This window comes from Heterodontus francisci, chromosome 9 (genome assembly GCF_036365525.1).
Source record: "Heterodontus francisci isolate sHetFra1 chromosome 9, sHetFra1.hap1, whole genome shotgun sequence".
Taxonomy (NCBI): Eukaryota; Metazoa; Chordata; class Chondrichthyes; order Heterodontiformes; family Heterodontidae; genus Heterodontus; species Heterodontus francisci.
In genome coordinates this window covers 101,678,171-101,695,491 of record NC_090379.1, presented here as the reverse complement: position 1 = coordinate 101,695,491, position 17,321 = coordinate 101,678,171, and the positions used below count along the sequence as shown (strand labels likewise).

The 17,321-nt window shown below is 45.4% G+C and overlaps 1 protein-coding gene across 7 annotated transcripts in view; it reads left to right on the top strand.

The window, feature by feature from the left end:
• The window catches only part of pacs2 (phosphofurin acidic cluster sorting protein 2), a 348,015-nt gene that overhangs the window by 292,203 nt on the left and 38,491 nt on the right, over nt 1-17,321 (top strand). For all 7 annotated transcript variants that reach the window (XM_068039606.1, XM_068039604.1, XM_068039603.1 and 4 more), the window contains 2 exons: nt 4,392-4,496; nt 6,848-6,954. In XM_068039606.1, coding sequence (XP_067895707.1) covers nt 4,392-4,496; nt 6,848-6,954 — 212 coding nt within the window. The remainder of the gene's footprint in view (nt 1-4,391; nt 4,497-6,847; nt 6,955-17,321) is intronic.

Genomic DNA, 17,321 nt, shown 5'->3' with positions numbered 1-17,321 from the left:
TGGATTTGTTAAGGGAAAGTCTTGTTTGACCAACTTGATCAAATTTTTTGAAGAAGTAACAAGGAGGACAGATGAGGGTAGTGCAGTTGATGTGGTCTACATGGATTTTAGTAAGGCTTTTGACAAGGTCCCACATGGCAGACTGCTTTAAAAAAAAAATCTCATGGGATCCAGGGAAATGCAGCAAGATGGATACAAAATTGGCTCAGTGGCAGGAAACAAAGGGTAATTGTTGACGGCTGTTTTAACTACTGGAGGGCTGTTTCCAGTTTCCAGATCCGCAGGACTCAGTACTGGGTCCCCTGCTTTTTGTGGTGTATATTAACGATTTGGATGTAAATGTAGGGGACATGATCAAGAAGTTTGCAGACAACACAAAGATTGGCCACGTGGTAGTGAGGAGGATAGCTGTAGGAAGATATTGATGGTCTGGTCAGATGGGCAGAAAAGTGGCAAATGGAATTCAACCTGGAGAAGTGTGAGGTGATGCATTTGAGGAGCTCAAAGGAATACGCGATTAATGGGAAAATACTGAGAAGTGTAAAGGAAGTAAGGGAGGGACCTTGGAGTGAATGTCCATCGATCCCTGAAGGTAGCAGGACAGGTCGATAAGGTGGTTAAGAAGACATGTGGAATCCTTTCCATTATTAGCCGAGGTATAGAATACAAGAGCAGGGAGGTTAAGCTGGAACTGTATAACTCATTGGTTAGGCCATAACTTGAATATTTTGTGCAGTTCTGGTCACCTCATTACAGAAAGGATGTACTAGAGAGGGTACAGAGGAGATTTGCGAAAATGTTGCCAGGATTGGAAAAATGCAGCTATGAGGAAAGACTGGACAGGCTGGGGTTGTTCTCCTTGGAACAGAGAAGGCTGAGGGGAGATCTGATTGAAATGTACAAAATGTTTAAGGACCTGTATAGAGTGCAGGTGAAGGGTCTATTCACCTTAACAGAGAGGTCAGTGATGAGGGAGCATAGATTCAAAGTGATTGATAGAAAAATTAGAGATAAGATGAGAAAAAAAATTTCACCCAGAGGGTGGTGATGGTTTGGAACTCACGCCTGAAAGGGTAGTTGAAGCAGAGGTTCTCAATTCATTCAGAAGAAGACACTAAAATAAAAGCAAAATTCTGCAGATGCTGGAAATCTGAAATAGAAACAAGAAATGCTGGAAATACTCAGCAGATCTGACAGCATCTGGAGAGAGAGAAGCAGAGTTAACGTTTCAGGTCAGTGACCCTTCATCAGAACTGGCAGAGGCTAGAAATGTAATAGGTTTTAAGCAAATAAAGTGGGGGTGGGGCAAGAGATAACCAAAGAGAAGGTGTTGATAGGACAAGGTCACAGAGAATAACTGACCAGAAGGTCATGGAGCAAAGGCAAACGGTATGTTAATGGTGTAGTGAAAGACAAAGCGTTAGTACAGAGAGGGTGTTAATTGACAAAAAAATGAATAGCCCTGGCCCAAAGCACAAACATGACAAAAAAAAGTGGGTAAGCACATGGGTTTAAAAAAAAAGAATGATGAAACAAAATGAAATAAAATAATCAAATAAAAAGGGGAAAAAAAGCTAAAAATAAGAAGGGGGGCCCGTAATACTCTGAAATTATTGAACTCAATGTTCAGTCCGGCGGGCTGTAGTGTGCCTAATCGGTAAATGAGATGCTGGTCCTCGAGCTTGCGTTGATGTTCACTGGAACACTGCAGCAATCCCAGGGCAGATATGTCGGCATGAGAGCAGGGGTTGTGTTGAAATTGCCAGCAACCCGAAGCTCAGGGTTGTGCTTTCGGACTGAGCGGAGGTGTTCCGCAAAGCGGTCACCCAATCTGCGTTTGGTCTCCCCAGTGTAGAGGAGACCACATTGTGAGCAGTGAATACAGTATACTAAATTGAAAGGAGTACAGGTAAATCACTGCTTCACCTGAAAGGAGTGTTTGGGGCGTTGGATAGTGAGGAGAGAGGAGCTGAATGGGCAGGTATTATACCTCCTGCAATTGCATGGGAAGGTGACATGGGAAGGGGACGAGGTTTTGGGGGTAATGGAGGAATGGACCAGGGTGTCGCGGAGGGAACGATCCCTTCGAAATGCTGACCGGGGACAGGAGGGGAAGATGCGTTTGGTTGTGGCATCATGCTGTATGTGGCAGAAATGTTGGAGGATGATCCTTTGGATGAGGAGGCTGGTGGGTTGGAAAGTGAGGACAAGGGGAGCCCTGTCGCAATTCTGGGAAGGAGAGGAAGGGGTGAGTGAGTCTCCGACGCATCTGCTCTGATGATGCAACCTTCCACGACAGCACGTCTGATGTGCCTTCCTTTTTCCTCAACCGAGGATCCCCCCCGCACTGTGGTTGACAGGGCCCTCAACCGTTTCCAGCCCATTTCCCGCACCTCTATCCTCTTCCCTTCCCCTCCTTCCCAGAACCGCGACAGGGTTCCCCTTGTCCTCTTTCCACCCCACCAGCCTCCACATCCAAAGGATCATCCTCCGCCATTTCCGTCACATCCAGCGTGATGCCACTACCAAACGCATCTTCCCCTCCCCTCCTCGGTCAGCATTCCGAAGGGATCATTCCCTCCGCGACACCCTGGTCTACTCCTCCATTACCCCCAACTTCTTGTCCCTTTCCCACATCACCTTCCCATGCAATCGCAGGAGGTGTAGTACCTACACATGTACCTCCTCTCTCCTCACTATCCCAGGCCCCAAACACTGCTTACAGGTGAAGCAGCGATTTACTTGTACTTCTTTCAATGTAGTATACTGTATTCACTGCTCACAATGTGGTCTCCTCTACATTGGGGAGACCAAACGCAGATTGGGTGACCGCTTTGCGGAACACCTCCATTCAGTCCGAAAGTATGACCCTGAGCTTCCGGTTGCTTGCCATTTCAACACACCCACCTGCTCTCATGCTCACATATCTGCCCTGGGATTGCTGCAGTGTTCCAGTGAACATCAACACAAGCTCGAGGACCAGCATCTCATTTACCGATTAGGCACACTACAGCCTGCTGGACTCAACATTGAGCTCAATAATTTCAGAGCATGACGGGCCCCCCTTCTTATTTTTAGCCTTTTTTTTCCTTTTTATTTGATTATTTTATTTCATTTTGTTTCATCGTTATTTTTTACTATGTGCTACCCACTGCTGCTTTTTTTCATGTTTGTGCTTTGGGCCAGGTTGTTCTATTTTTCTGTCAATTAACACCCTCTCTGCACTAACACTTTGTCTTTCACCACACCATTAACATACCGTTTGCCTTTGCTCCATGACCTTCTGGTCAGTTATTCTCTGTGACCTTGTCCTATCAACACCTTCTCTTTGGTTATCTCTTGCCCCACCTCCACTTTATTTGCTTAAAACCTTACATTTCTTGCCTCTGCCTGTTCTGATGAAGGGTCACTGACCTGAAACGTTAACTCTGCTTCCCTCTCCACAGCTGCTGTCAGATCTGCTGAGTATTTCCAAAATTTCTTGATTTCATTCAGGAGTCTGAATATGCACCTCGAATGACGTAAGCTGAGGTGGATCTGTTTTGGCCGGCACAGACACGATGGGCCAAGTGGCCTCTTTCTGTCCCTTAAACGTTCGATGATTCTATTCTATGAAAGGCGATCCTATTGAAACATACAAAATTCTGAATGGGCTTGACAGGGTAGACACTGAAAGGCTGTTTTTGCTGGCTGGGTAATCTAAAATACGGGGGCACAATCTCAGGATAAGGGGCCGATCGTTTAGGACTGAGATGAGGAGAAATTTCTTCACTCAAAAGGTTGTGAACCTTTGGAATTCTCTTGGAATTGGAATTGAAACCGCAGAGGGTTGTTGATGCACCATTGTTGAATACATTTAAGCCTGGGATAGACCGATTTTTGGTCTCTCATGGAATCAAGGGAAATGATGAGCAAGCAGGAAAGTGGAGTTGAAGGTTAAGATCAGCCATGATCGTATTGAATGGCGGAGCAGGCTTGATGAGCCATATGGTTTACTCCTCCTATTTCTTGTACTGTTGTGTGCACAAGATGATGCTCAATTAATTAATTTAAATCTGAACACGATAGATTTTTGCTAGTCAAGGCTTTAAAGGGATATGGAGTCAAGGCAGTTGGATGGAAATAAGATATAGATCAACCATGATCCCACTGACTGTCAGGACAGACTCAAACGGCTGAATGGGCTAATCCTGTTCCTATGTGCAAGCAGCATTGAAATCTAAAGCATGAGCTTCCTGGGTATGTTAAATAATTAGAGCTTTAGACCATTAAAGCTAGGTGCGTAGCCAAGTGCCCAGCTCATTTTATTTCGATTTGGGTCAATCTGGTAAAATATGCACTGAAAACGTATCTGCATCATTAGTGTTTGCATTCTCTGTTTGTTACTGCAGATCCCTCGTAAAACCGTGTATGACCAGTTGAATCACATCCTAATTTCCGATGAGCAATTGCCGGAAAACATAATTCTGATTAATACATCAGACTGGCAGGGACAGGTGCGTACCAACCCAAGAGGCATGTTTCTACCAGATTTTTCTACATTACAAAAATGATTACACTTCAGAGTAGTGCTGAGGGACTGCCACACTATCAAATGTGCTTTCTTTTGGAGGAGACATCTGCCCTGTCAGGTAGGCATAAAGGACCCCATGGCACTATTTGAAAGAGAGCAGGAATGTTCTATCAATGTCCTGGTCAATAATTGTCCCTCAGCTAATACCTAAAGCCGATGATCTGGTAATTTATTTCATTGCTGTGTGTGGTTGCTTGCTGTGCACAAATTAGCTGCCGTGTTTCGTACATTACAGCAATGACTACACCTCAATAGTACATTATTGGTTGTAAAGTGTTTTGGGACATCCAGAGTGCATTAGAGGCACTGTGTAAATGCAAGTCTGTCTGACTTTAGATGGAAAAAAAGGTTAAAATGTTGCCATTTTAATGACTTTTGAGTGATAAGGCAACATGTCTGTCTTGACATTAGCAATGGTCTACCTGATCCCACCAAGACAATGAACAGGTGCTACCTCCTTGTCTGTGTGCTGATTTATGATGATAGCATATCATTTTCTCCTCCCACCTTCTCTCTTGAACAATTGATTCCTTTCACTGTGAAGATTTCCCTTTGGCAGCTTATCCAGCTATCCTCTTTTTAGTCGCACACCTTGATCGCAAGTGTCTGCAGACAATCTAACTGTGCACCATGTCCCAGTTGAGAGTCAAATCCTATCCTTTCCATGCTCACTCACTTCCAGCAGGGATTGGTGGATAGTGATCAGGAATGGCAACCCAACTCATTTTTCTCTAATCCAGGAATGCTGTCACTAAATAAAGCAAGTAACATTCACGTCACAAGCACCAGGCATTGACCATATCCAACAAGAGAGAATCTAACCATCTCCCCTTGACATCCAACGTCATTATCATTGTTGAATCCCCCACCATCAACATCCTGAGGGTTACCGTTGACCAGAAACTGAACTGGAGTATCCATATAAATACTGTGGCTACAAGAGCATCAGAGGCTAGGAATCCTGTGGCGAGTAACTCACCTCCTGACTCCCCAAAGCCTGTCCACCATCTACAGGGCACAAGTCAGGAGTATAATGGAATACTCTCCACTTGCCGAGATGGGTGCAGCTGCAGCAACACTCAAGAAGCTCAATGTCATCCAGAACAAAGCAGCCCGCTTGATTGGCACCCCATCCACCGCCCTCAACATTTGATCAGTACCCTGTCCACCAACCTAAGCATTCACTCCCTACCCGACCGGCGCACAGTGGCTGCAGTGTGTACCAGATACAAGATGCACTGCAGCAACTCACCAAACTTCCTTCTACAGCACCTTCCAAACCCACGACCTCTGCCACCTAGAAGGATGAGTGCAGCAGACGTATGGGAACACCACCACCTGCAAGTTCCACTTCAAGCCACACACCATCCTGACTTGGAAATATATCACTGTTCCTTCACTGTCGCTGGGTCAAAAACTTGGAGCTCCCTCCCTAACAGCTCTATGGGCGTACCTGCCCAGGTGGACTGCAGTGGTTCAAGAAGGCAGCTCAGCACCACTTTCTCAACGGCAAATGCTGGCCTTGACAGCAAAGCTCACAACCCATGAAAGACTTTAAAAAAAAAACTTAGACCAGAGATTGAACCTGGAGCCTCCTGATCTCTATGTCTCAGATACAGTGATGTTACCTGTCAGCCATATGGAGAGACTTGATTTATTTTCTTTTGCATTTCCCCTCATCTTTTTGGTTATCCAAAACGCTACAGTAGCCTATTGATTATAGAACTAGACTAGTGATTCAGAGACTATGAGCTCAATTCCTACCACAACAAACTGAATGCAATAAATCTGGTTATTTGTGCGCTGGCACCTGATAAAATGACCATGAAAGCTGCTGGATTGTTGTAGAAACACAACTGTTTTACTAACGGCCTTCAGGGACAGCTAAGCTTGAAACCCTACCCGGTCTGGGCGATATGTGACTCTGGTCCCACACTACATGGCTGACATTTAATACCTTTATTAATTAGGGATGGGTAATAAAATGCAACCTTGCAATTATTGCCCACTTCCCAAGAACACAAAGACAAAGCAGAATTTGCTACCCTGTTAGTTGTTAATCCTCTGCCACTCGGGGATGTGGGACAGAAGCTCCAGTTGACTCAGTCTGATGGTTTTTTTTCCTCAATGGTTGTAGTGCTTCCATTCAACACGTTCCCCAAGCCTCCATCTTTGTTTGCTACTGTTGAGCTCGCTAATTAAAACTGAGACTGTGACTCTTAATCTGGATCAGAGAATAGGATACCTGTTTAATAATACTTTACTGCCTTACAGTACGTATCAGAGTTACTACAGAAACACAACCTCCCCATTGTGTGCACGTGTTCTTCTGCAGATATACAAGCAGCATTCACAACCATCGTCTCCAGGATACAACGCTTGTGAGTTGGAACATTCTTGGTTATCATGGTCCTTGGTTATAATTTTGTGTGAGATACATGCGTATATATGTGTGTACATGATATGTGTCCGTATATAATGCATACATATATATTGAACTTGTTCTCGAAGAGTCATCCAAGTAAATACAAATTTGATTTGTGCACAGCTCATTAGAGAGAGAGGCTATGCCAAAGCTTTACAAATGTCTGCTCTTGTAGAAGAGGGTAAGTACTTGAAATTCTGAGTCCCTGAGGGGAACAAAATCTATTTTTCAATATAATCCCATTTACAGAGCTCTGGATTCATCCATTTCAACCACTTAGAGTCCCTCCTTTTTATTTTCAATGTAATTTACTTTTACTTTCTCCTCCAGCAATCTTCCCATGTATTTCCCTAGATGAGAGTTTAGGTTGAAGATTTGCAGCTGCCCTTGCAAAATGTTATTTTAGCAGACCTTTAGCTAAGTGTATGTGAAGCCTCCTTCCTTTTGGGGAAGAGTCTGGCTCTTTGACACCTGCATTGCAGTTCTACCTCCTTGGCTCAGTCCATAAACTTCTTACGTATGGGTCAATTTATTAATTCCTGGAATGTGGGGATTGCTGACGAGGGCTGCATTTATTGACCATCCCGAATTGCCTTTGAGAAGGTGGTAGTAAGACACCTTCTTGAACTGTTGCAGTCCGTTTGCTGAAGGTACTCCCACAGTGCTGTCAGGGAGGAGGTTCAAGGAGTTGGACCCAGCGACAATGAAGGAATGGCAACATATTTCTGAGTCAGGATGGTATAAGACTCGGAGTACTTGCAGATAGTAATGTTCCCATGCATCTGCTACCCTTGTCCTTCTTAGAGGCGATAGAGGTTGTGTGTTGGAAGCCTTGGTGAGTTTCTGCAGTGTATCTTGTAGATGGTATATACTGCAACCACAGTGCACCAGTGGTGGAGGGAGTGATGGAAAGATTAAAATACCACATAAAAGGCTGGTTAACAAAATTAGACTCATGGAATAGAAGGGTCAGCATCCAATTGGATAAAAAAATTGACAAAGACAGAAAGCGAGCTGTGGTAAATGGTTGTTTTTCAGGATGTAGGATGGTAGACAATGGTGTTCTGCAAGGGTTAGTGCAAGGACCACTGCTTTTTTTGCTATGTATAAATGACTTTGATCTTGGAACACAGAATAGAATTTCAAAATTTGCCAATGATACCAAACTTGGAGGTGTGGCAAACAGTGGGGATGATAGGCGGTGGCGTAGTGGTATTATCACTGGACTAGTAACCCAGAGACCCAGGGTGTCCCTCTGGGGACATGGGTTCGAATCCCACCACAGCAGAAGGTGGAATTTGAACTTAATAAAAAAAATCTGGAATTAAAAACTAGTCTAATGATGGCCATGAAACCATTGTCGATTGTTGTAAAAACCCATCTGGTTCACTAATGTCCTTCAGGGAAGGAAATCTGCTGTCCTTACCTGGTCTGGCCTACATGTGACTCCAGACCCACAGCAATGTGGTTAACTCTAACATGCCCTCTGAAATGGCCGAGCAAGCCACTCAGTTGTACCTAACCGCCACGAAGTCCATAAAAAGGAATGAAACCGGATGGACCACCCGGCATCGACCTCGGCACCGGAAACGACAACGGCAAACTCAGCCCTGTTGACCCTGCAAAGTCCTCCTTACTAACATCTGGGGGCTTGTGCCAAAGTTGGGAAAGCTGTCCCACAGACTACTCAAGCAACAGCCTGACATAGTCATACTCACGGAATCATACCTAACAGACAATGTCCCAGACACTGCCATCACCATCCCCAGGTACGTCCTGTCCCACCGGCAAGACAGACCCAGCAGAGGTGGTGGCACAGTGGTATACAGTAGGGAGGGAGTTGCCCTGGGAGTCCTCAACATCAACTCCGGACCTCATGAAGTCTCATGGCATCAGGTTAAATATGGGCAAGGTAACCTCCTACTGATTACCACCTACCGCCCTCCCTCAGCTGATGAGTCAGTACTCCTCCATGTTGAACACTACTTGGAGGAAGCACTGAGGGTGGCAAGGGCACAAAATGTACTCTGGGTGGGGGACTACAATGTCCATCACGATGAGTAGCTCATAGCGCCACTACTGACCGAGCTGGCCGAGTGCTAAAGGACATGGCTGCAAGACTGGGTTTGTGGCAGGTGGTGGGGGAACCAACACGAGGGAAGAACATACTCGACCTCGTCCTCGCCAATCTGCCTGCCGCGGATGCATCTGTCCATGACTGTATTGGTAGGAGTGACCACCGCACAGTCCTTGTGGAGACGAAGTCGCGCCTTCACATTGAGGATACCGTCCATCGTGTTGTGTGGCACTATCACCGTGCTGAATGGGATAGATTTCGAACGGATCTAGCAATGCAAAACTGGGCATCCATGAGGCGCTGTGGGCCATCAGCAGCAGCAGAATTGTACTCAACCACAATCTGTAACCTCATGGCCCGGCATATCCCCCACTCTACCATTACCATCAAGCCAGGAGACCAACCCTGGTTCAATGAAGAGTGCAGGAGGGCATGCCAGGAGCAGCACCAGGCATACCTCAAAATGAGGTGTCAACCTGGTAAAGAAACAACCCAGGACTAGTTACATGCCAAACTGCGTAAGTAGCATGCGATAGACAGAGCTAAGCGATCCCATAACCAACGGATCAGATCTAAGCTCTGCAGTCCTGCCACATCCAACCTTGAATGGTGGTGGACAATTAAACAACTAACTGGAGGAGGTGGCTCCACAAATATCCCCATCCTCAATGATGGGGGAGCCCAGCACATCAGTGCGAAAGATAAGGCTGAAGCATTTGCAACAATCTTCAGCCAGAAGTGCCGAGTTGATGATCCATCTCGGCCTCCTCCTGAAGTCCCCAGCATCACAGATGCCAAACTTCAGCCAATTCGATTCACTCCACGTGATATCAAGAAACGACTGAAGGCACTGGATACTGCAAAAGCTATAGGCCCTGACAATATTCCGGCAATAGTACTGAAGACCTGTGCTCCAGAACTTGCCGCACCCCTAGCCAAGCTGTTCCAGTACAGCTGCAACACTGGCATCTACCCTGCAATGTGGAAAATTGCCCAGGTATGTCCTGTATACAAAAAGCAGGACAAATCAAACCCGACCAACTACCGCCCCATTAGCCTACTCTCAATCATCAGTAAAGTGATGGAAAGTGTTATCAACAGTGCCATCAAGCAGCACTTGCTTAGCAACAACCTGCTCAGTGATGCTCAGTTTGGGTTCCGCCAGGGCCACTCAGCTCCTGACCTCATTACAGCCTTGGTTCAAACATGGACAAAAGAGCTGAACTCGAGAGGTGAGGTGAGAGTGACTGCGCTTGACATCAAGGCAGCATTTGACCGAGTATGGCATCAAGGAGCCCTAACAAAACTGAGGTTAATGGGAATCGGGGGAAAACCCTCCGCTGGCTGGAGTCATACCTAGCGCAAAGGAAGATGACTGTGGTTGTTGGAGGTCAATCATCTGAGCTCCAGGACATCACTGCAGGAGTTCCTCAGGGTAGTGTCCTAGGCCCAACCATCTTCAGCTGCTTCATCAATGACCTTCCTTCAATCATAAGGTCAGAAGTGGGGATGTTCACTGATGATTGCACAATATTCAGCACCATTCGCAACTCCTCAGATACTGAAGCAGTCTGTGTAGAAATGCAGCAAGACCTGGACAATATCCCGGCTTGGGCTGATACGTGGCAAGTAACATTCGCGCCACACAAGTGCCAGGCAATGAACATCTCCAACAAGAGAGAATCTAACCATCTTCCCTTGACATTCAACGGCATTACCATCGCTGAATCCCCCACTATCAACATCCTAGGGGCTACCATTGACCGAAAACTGAACTGGATAGCCATATAAATACCGTGGCTACAAGAGCAGGTCAGAGGCTAGGAATCCTGAGGCGAGTAACTCACCTCCTGACTCCCCATGCCTGTCCACCATCTACAAGGCACAAGTCAGGAGTGTGATGGAATACTCTCCACTTGCTTGGATGGGTGCAGCTCCAACAACACTCAAGAAGCTCAACACCATCCAGGACAAAGCGGCCCGCTTGATTGGCACCCCATCTACAAACATTCACTCCCTCCACCACCGACGCACAGTGGCAGCAGTGTGTACCATCTACAAGATGCACTTCAGCAATGCACCAAGGCTCTTTCGACAGCGCCTTCCAAACCCGCGATCTCTACCAACTAGAAGGACAAGGGCAGCAAATACATGGCAACACCACCACCTGCAGGTTCCCTTCCAAGTCGCACACCATCCTGACTTGGAACTATATTGCCGTTCCTTCACTGTTGCTGGGTCAAAATCCTGGAACTCCCATCCTAACAGCACTGTGGGTGTACCTACCCCACATGGACTGCAGCGGTTCTAGAAGGCAGCTCACCACCACCTTCTCAAGGGAAATTAGGGATGGGCAATAAATGCTGGCCTGGCCAGCGACGCCCACATCCCGTGAATGAATAAAAAAAAAAATGATACGAACCACCTGCAACAGGACATAGATAGGCTCGCAGAATGGGCAGACAAGTGACGGATGAGATCTAATACAGATAAGTTTCCTCCGGGTGCTCCGGTTTCCTCCCACATGCCAAAGACTTGCAGGTTGATAGGTAAATTGGCCACTATAAATTGCCCCTAGTATAGGTAGCTGGTAGGGAAATATAGGGACAGGTGGGAATGTGGTAGGAATATGGGATTAGTGTAGGATTAGTATAAATGGGTGGTTGATGGTCGGCACAGACTCGGTGGGCCGAAGGGCCTGTTTCAGTGCTGTATCTCTTATAAAAAAAAAAGTGTGAGGTGATGCATTTTGGCAGAAGGGGTAGGTTGAGGCTATACAGACTTAATGGCACAGTTCTAAAGCATGTGCAGGAACAGAGGGACCTGGGGGTGCATGTGCATAAATCTTTGAAGGTAGCAGCACATAGTGAGAGAGTGGTTAGCAAAGCATATAGGAACTTGGGCTTCATAAATAGAGGCACAGAGTATAAAAGCAGGGAAGTTATGCTGACCCTTTATAAAGCTCTGGTTAGGCCCCAACTAGAGGACTGCATCCAGTTCTGATCACCACACCTTAGGAATGATGTGAGGGTTGTTGCGAGGAGAGGGTACAGAGGAGATTTACCAGAATCACAGAATTTTTACAGTGCAGAAGGAGGCCATTCGACCCATTGGCTCTCAGAAAGAGCAATTCACTTAGTGCCATTCCCCTGTCTTCTCCCCATAATCCTGCACACTCTTCCTTTTCATATAACCATCTAAGTCCCTTTTGAATGCTTCAATTGAATCTGTCTCCACCACACTCTCAGGCAGTGCATTCTAGACCTTAACCACTCGCTGCGTGAAAAAGTTTTTCCTCATGTCGCTTTTACTTCTCTTGCCCATTACTTTAAATCTGTGCCCTCTTGTTCTCGATCGTTTCATGAGTGGGAACAATTTCTCCCTCTCTACTCTGTCCAGATATATAAACAGGGTGGTTTTATTTTAATTTAAAAAAAAGTCAACAGATGAAACTCTCCGCCGAACAAAGGCGGTGGAGGGGTGCTACCACCACCCGGTAAACGGGACCTGGAACAAGCAGCGATCAGCAGCCGCCAACCTCTCAATCCTCATGATTTTGAATACCTCTATCAAATCACCTGTCAACCTTCTCTTCAAAGAAAACAGTCCTAACTTCTCCAATCTATCTGTTTACCATAATGGTTACAGGGATGAGGGATTTTAATTAGAAGGTTAGATTGGAAATGCCAGGGGTGTTCTCCCTGGAGCAAAGGAGATTGAAGGGAGATTTGATAGAGGTGTACAAGATTATGACAGGCTTAGGTAAGTTAGACAAGTAAAAACTGTTCCCATTCACTGATGCCACACGGACTAGGGGAAACAGATGGAAGGTTTTGGGCAAGAGATGCAGGGGGAATGTGAGAAAACTTTTTTATGCAACGAGTGGAAATGACCGAGAACTTGCTTTCCACGAGGGTGGTGGAAGTGGAAGCAATCAATGATTTCAAAAAGAAATTGGATGGGCACTTGAAGGAAGTAAACTTGCAGGGCTACGGGGATTGAGGGGGGGGAGCGGGACTGATTGGATTGCTCCACGGAGAGCCGGCATGGAGTCGATGGGCCATAAATGACTCTAGGTGGATTGGAATCAACGATTGCTAAATAAATTGGTAAATCAGCAATGGAAAGCCTTTCAAGAGGCGATAGTTTGGAGTCAAGTACAGTCATTCCAATGAGGGGAAAAGGAATGACATCCAAAGCTAGAGATCTCTGGATGACGAAAGATATAGAGATTAAAATGAAACAGGAAAAGGAGGCTTGTGACAAATGTCAAGTTCACAATTCAGTAGAGAGCCACGCTAAATATAAGAAAGATGGAAGAACTGAAAAAGAAAGTAAGAAGGGCAAAGAAAGAGTATGAGAATAGGTTAGCAGCTAACATAAAAGAGAACCTAACAGTCTTTTCTGTACATATAAATAGTAAAAAGGAGTTAAAGAAAGGATGGGGGTTAATTCAGCACCAAAAAGATCACCTTGTGGAAGCAGAGGATGAGATCTGTCTTCACTAAAGTCATTGTAAGAGGGGAGGTCGTAGAAAAATTGGATAGGCTAAAAATAAAGAGGAGGTATTTATTCAGTGGGCAGTCCTCAAAGTAAAAAAGTCACCCAGTTCAGATGGAATGTATCCTAGGCTGCTGATGGAAGTTAGGGCGAAAATTGAAGATACTCTGGCCACAATCTTAGAATTAGGTAAGGGAGTGGTTCCAGAAGACTGGAGAATTTCAAATTTCACATCCCTGTTCAAAAAAGGAGGCAGAGAAATATCTGGCATTTGCAGGCCAGTCAGCCTAATATGGGGAAATATTTAGTTTAGTTTAGAGATACAGCACTGAAACAGGCCCTTCGGCCCACCATCAACCACCCATTTATACTAATCCTACACTAATCCCATATCCCTACCACATCCCCACCTGTCCCTATATTTCCCTACCACCTACCTATACTAGGGGCAATTTATAATGGCCAATTAACCTATCAACCAGCAAGTCTTTGGCATGTGGGAGGAAACCGGAGCACCCGGAGGAAACCCACGCAGACACAGGGAGAACTTGCAAACTCCACACAGGCAGTACCCAGAATTGAACCCGGGTCACTGGAGCTGTGAGGCTGCGATGCTAGCCACTGCGCCACTGTGCCGCCCGCAAATCTTTGGAGATATTTGGAAAATACAGGTTAATAAATTAAAGCAACCATGGATTTGTTGAAGGCAAATCATGTTTGACTAACTTGATTGAACTCTTCGACAAACGTAGAATAGAAACAGAAAGTTTATGGCACAGAAGGAGGCCATTCGGCCCATCTTGTCTATGCCAGCTGAAAAAGAGCTATGCAGCCTAATTCCACTTTCTAACTCTTAGTCTGTAGTCCCGTAGGTTATGGCACTTCTAGTGCATAATCTAAGTATTTTTTAAATTCTTGAGGGTTTCTGTCTCCACCACCTTTTCAGGCAGTGAGTTCCAAATCCCCACCATGCTTTGGATGGCAAAACATCTCTTCCGCTCCCCTCTAATCCTGCCAGTTACTTTAAACTTAGACCCCCTGGTTATTGACCTCCCTGCTAAGGACCTTCCTATCTATTCCATCTAGGCCCCTCATAATTTGTTCACCTCAGCCTCCTCTGTTCCGAAGAAAACAACCCCAGCCTATCCAATCTTCCCTCATAGCTAAAATTGTCCATTCCTGGCAACATACGTGTAAATCTCCTCTGAACCTGCTGTAGTGCTATTACATCCTTCCTGTAATGTCATGAACTGTAGACAGTACTCTAGCTGTGGCCGAACTAGTGGTTTATGCAGTTCTAGCATTACCTCCCTGCAGCAGCTAATAAATGGAAGTATCTCATGTGCTGCCTTAACCACCTTATCCACTTATCCTGTTACCTTCAGGGATCTGGACATACACTCCAAAAATCCCTCAGTTCCTCTACACTTCTGAGTATCCTATCATTTATTGATCATACCTTTGCCTTGTTTGCACTTCCCAAATGTTTTACCTCATAATTCTCCACATGGAATTTCACTTGTCACTTTTCTGCCCACCTGACCAATCCATTGATATCTTCCTGCAGTCCACAGCTTTCTTCCTCACTATCAACCACACGGCCAATTTTTGTATCATCTGCAAACTTCCTAATCATGTCCCCTAGATTTAGGTCTTAAGTCATTGATACATACAACAAAAAGCAAGGAACCTACTACTGAGCCCTGCGGAGCACTGGACAAGAGCATTGTCGACTGTTACCCATTCCTTCCTGCCACTGAGCCAATTTTGGATCCAACTTACCACTTGCCTTTGGATCTCATGGGCTCTTACTTTTCTGACCAACGTACAATGTGGGACCTTGTCAAAAGCCTTGCTAAGATCCATGTAGACAACATCAAATGTGTTGCCCTCATCAACCCTCCTTATTACTTCATCAGAAATTCAGTCAAGTTAGTCTGACATGACCTTCCCTTAAATCCATGCCTTTCTAAATGACTATACTTTCCCTCAGAATTTTTTCCAATGATTTGCCCACCACTGAGGCTAGGCCGACTAGCCTGTAATTTACTCGCTCTATCCCTTTCTTCCTTCCTCGCAAACTTAATTGAGTTCTTTGATGAAGTACCGGAGAGGGTTGATCAGGGTAGTGCAGTTGATGTTTAGTTTAGTTTAGAGATACAGCACTGAAACAGGCCCTTCGGCCCACCAAGTCTGTGCCGACCATCAACCACCCATTTATACTAATCCTACACTAATTCCATATTCCTACCTCATCCCCACCTGTCCCTATATTCCCCTACCACCTACCTATACTAGGGGCAATTGCTAATGGCCAATTTACCTATCAACCTGCAAGTCTTTGGCATGTGGGAGGAAACCGGAGCACCCGGAGGAAACCCACGCAGACACAGGGAGAACTTGCAAACTCCACACAGGCAGTACCCAGAATTGAACCCGGGTCGCTGGAGCTGTGAGGCTGCGGTGCTAACCACTGCGCCACTGTGTTGTGCAGTGATGTTGTACATATGGACTTTTAAAAGGCGTTTGATAAAATACTGCATAATAAATTTGTTAGCAAAATTAAAAGGCATGTTATTACAGGGACAATGGTAGTGTGGTTACAAAATTGGGCAAGGGACAGACAGCAGTGGTGAGCGATTTGTTTTTCAGTCTGGAGGGAAGCGTGCAGTAATATCCACCAGGGGTGGTTTGGGAGCACCACTCTTTTTGTTAATATATTAATGGCCTGGATTTGGGTATACATGGCATAATTTTGTAGTTTCCAGATGATTAAACAGTGAGGAGGATAGTAACAAGAATGAGGAAAGGCAATATAGACTAAATGGTACAGTCTTAAAAAGGGTGCAAGAACAGAGAGAGCAATGGGGTGTACATACACAAGGCTTTGAAGGGGGCAGGACGAGTTGGGAAAGCTGTTAAGAGGGCATACCGGATCGTTGGTTTTATAAATAGAGACGAAGAGTATAAAAGTAAGTAAGTTGTACTAAACATTTATAAAACAATGATTAAGCCCCAACTGGAGGATTGTGGTCAATTATGGGCTACACGCTTTGAGAAGGATGTCAAGGCCTTAGAAAAGGTTCAGAAGAAATTTACTGGAATGGTACTAGGGATAAAAGACCTCAGTTACTTGGAGAGAGTAGAGAAACTTGGGTTTTTCTCCTTAGAGCAGAGAGGGTTAAGGGAAGATTTGTTAGGGGTGTTCAAAATCATGAAGGGTTTTGATAGAGTAAATAAGGAGACACTGTTTCCAGTAACAGAAGAACCAGAGGTGACGTGGGGATAAAATGTATTACATACCAAGTTGTTGTTATTTGAAATGCACTGCCTCAGCTGGTAAGTAACATGCTGGCCAACAGACGTTTCTTTGTTGAAGCAGATGGCGCAGACAGGAAAATGGCTTACCTCAAGATAGTGCATGCACACCCTTGCTGTTCAATACCTATACAAACAACCAGCCCATCCATCCATATTACCAGCAGTTTTCTCTATGCTGATGACCTGTGCATAGCACGTCAGGACCAATCCTTGGATATAGTAGAGAAGTCCCTTGGCGATGCACTAGCTGAGCTAACCAACTACTATGCGATTAATCATCTATGGGCCAACCCTGAAAAGACACAGATCAATTCTTTTCATATAAGGAATAGAAATGCAAGGCGAGATGTTAATGAGAGAACGCTGGCGTACAACTTTAAGCAGTATACTTTGGAGTAATGTTATATCACACCCTAAGCTTCAAA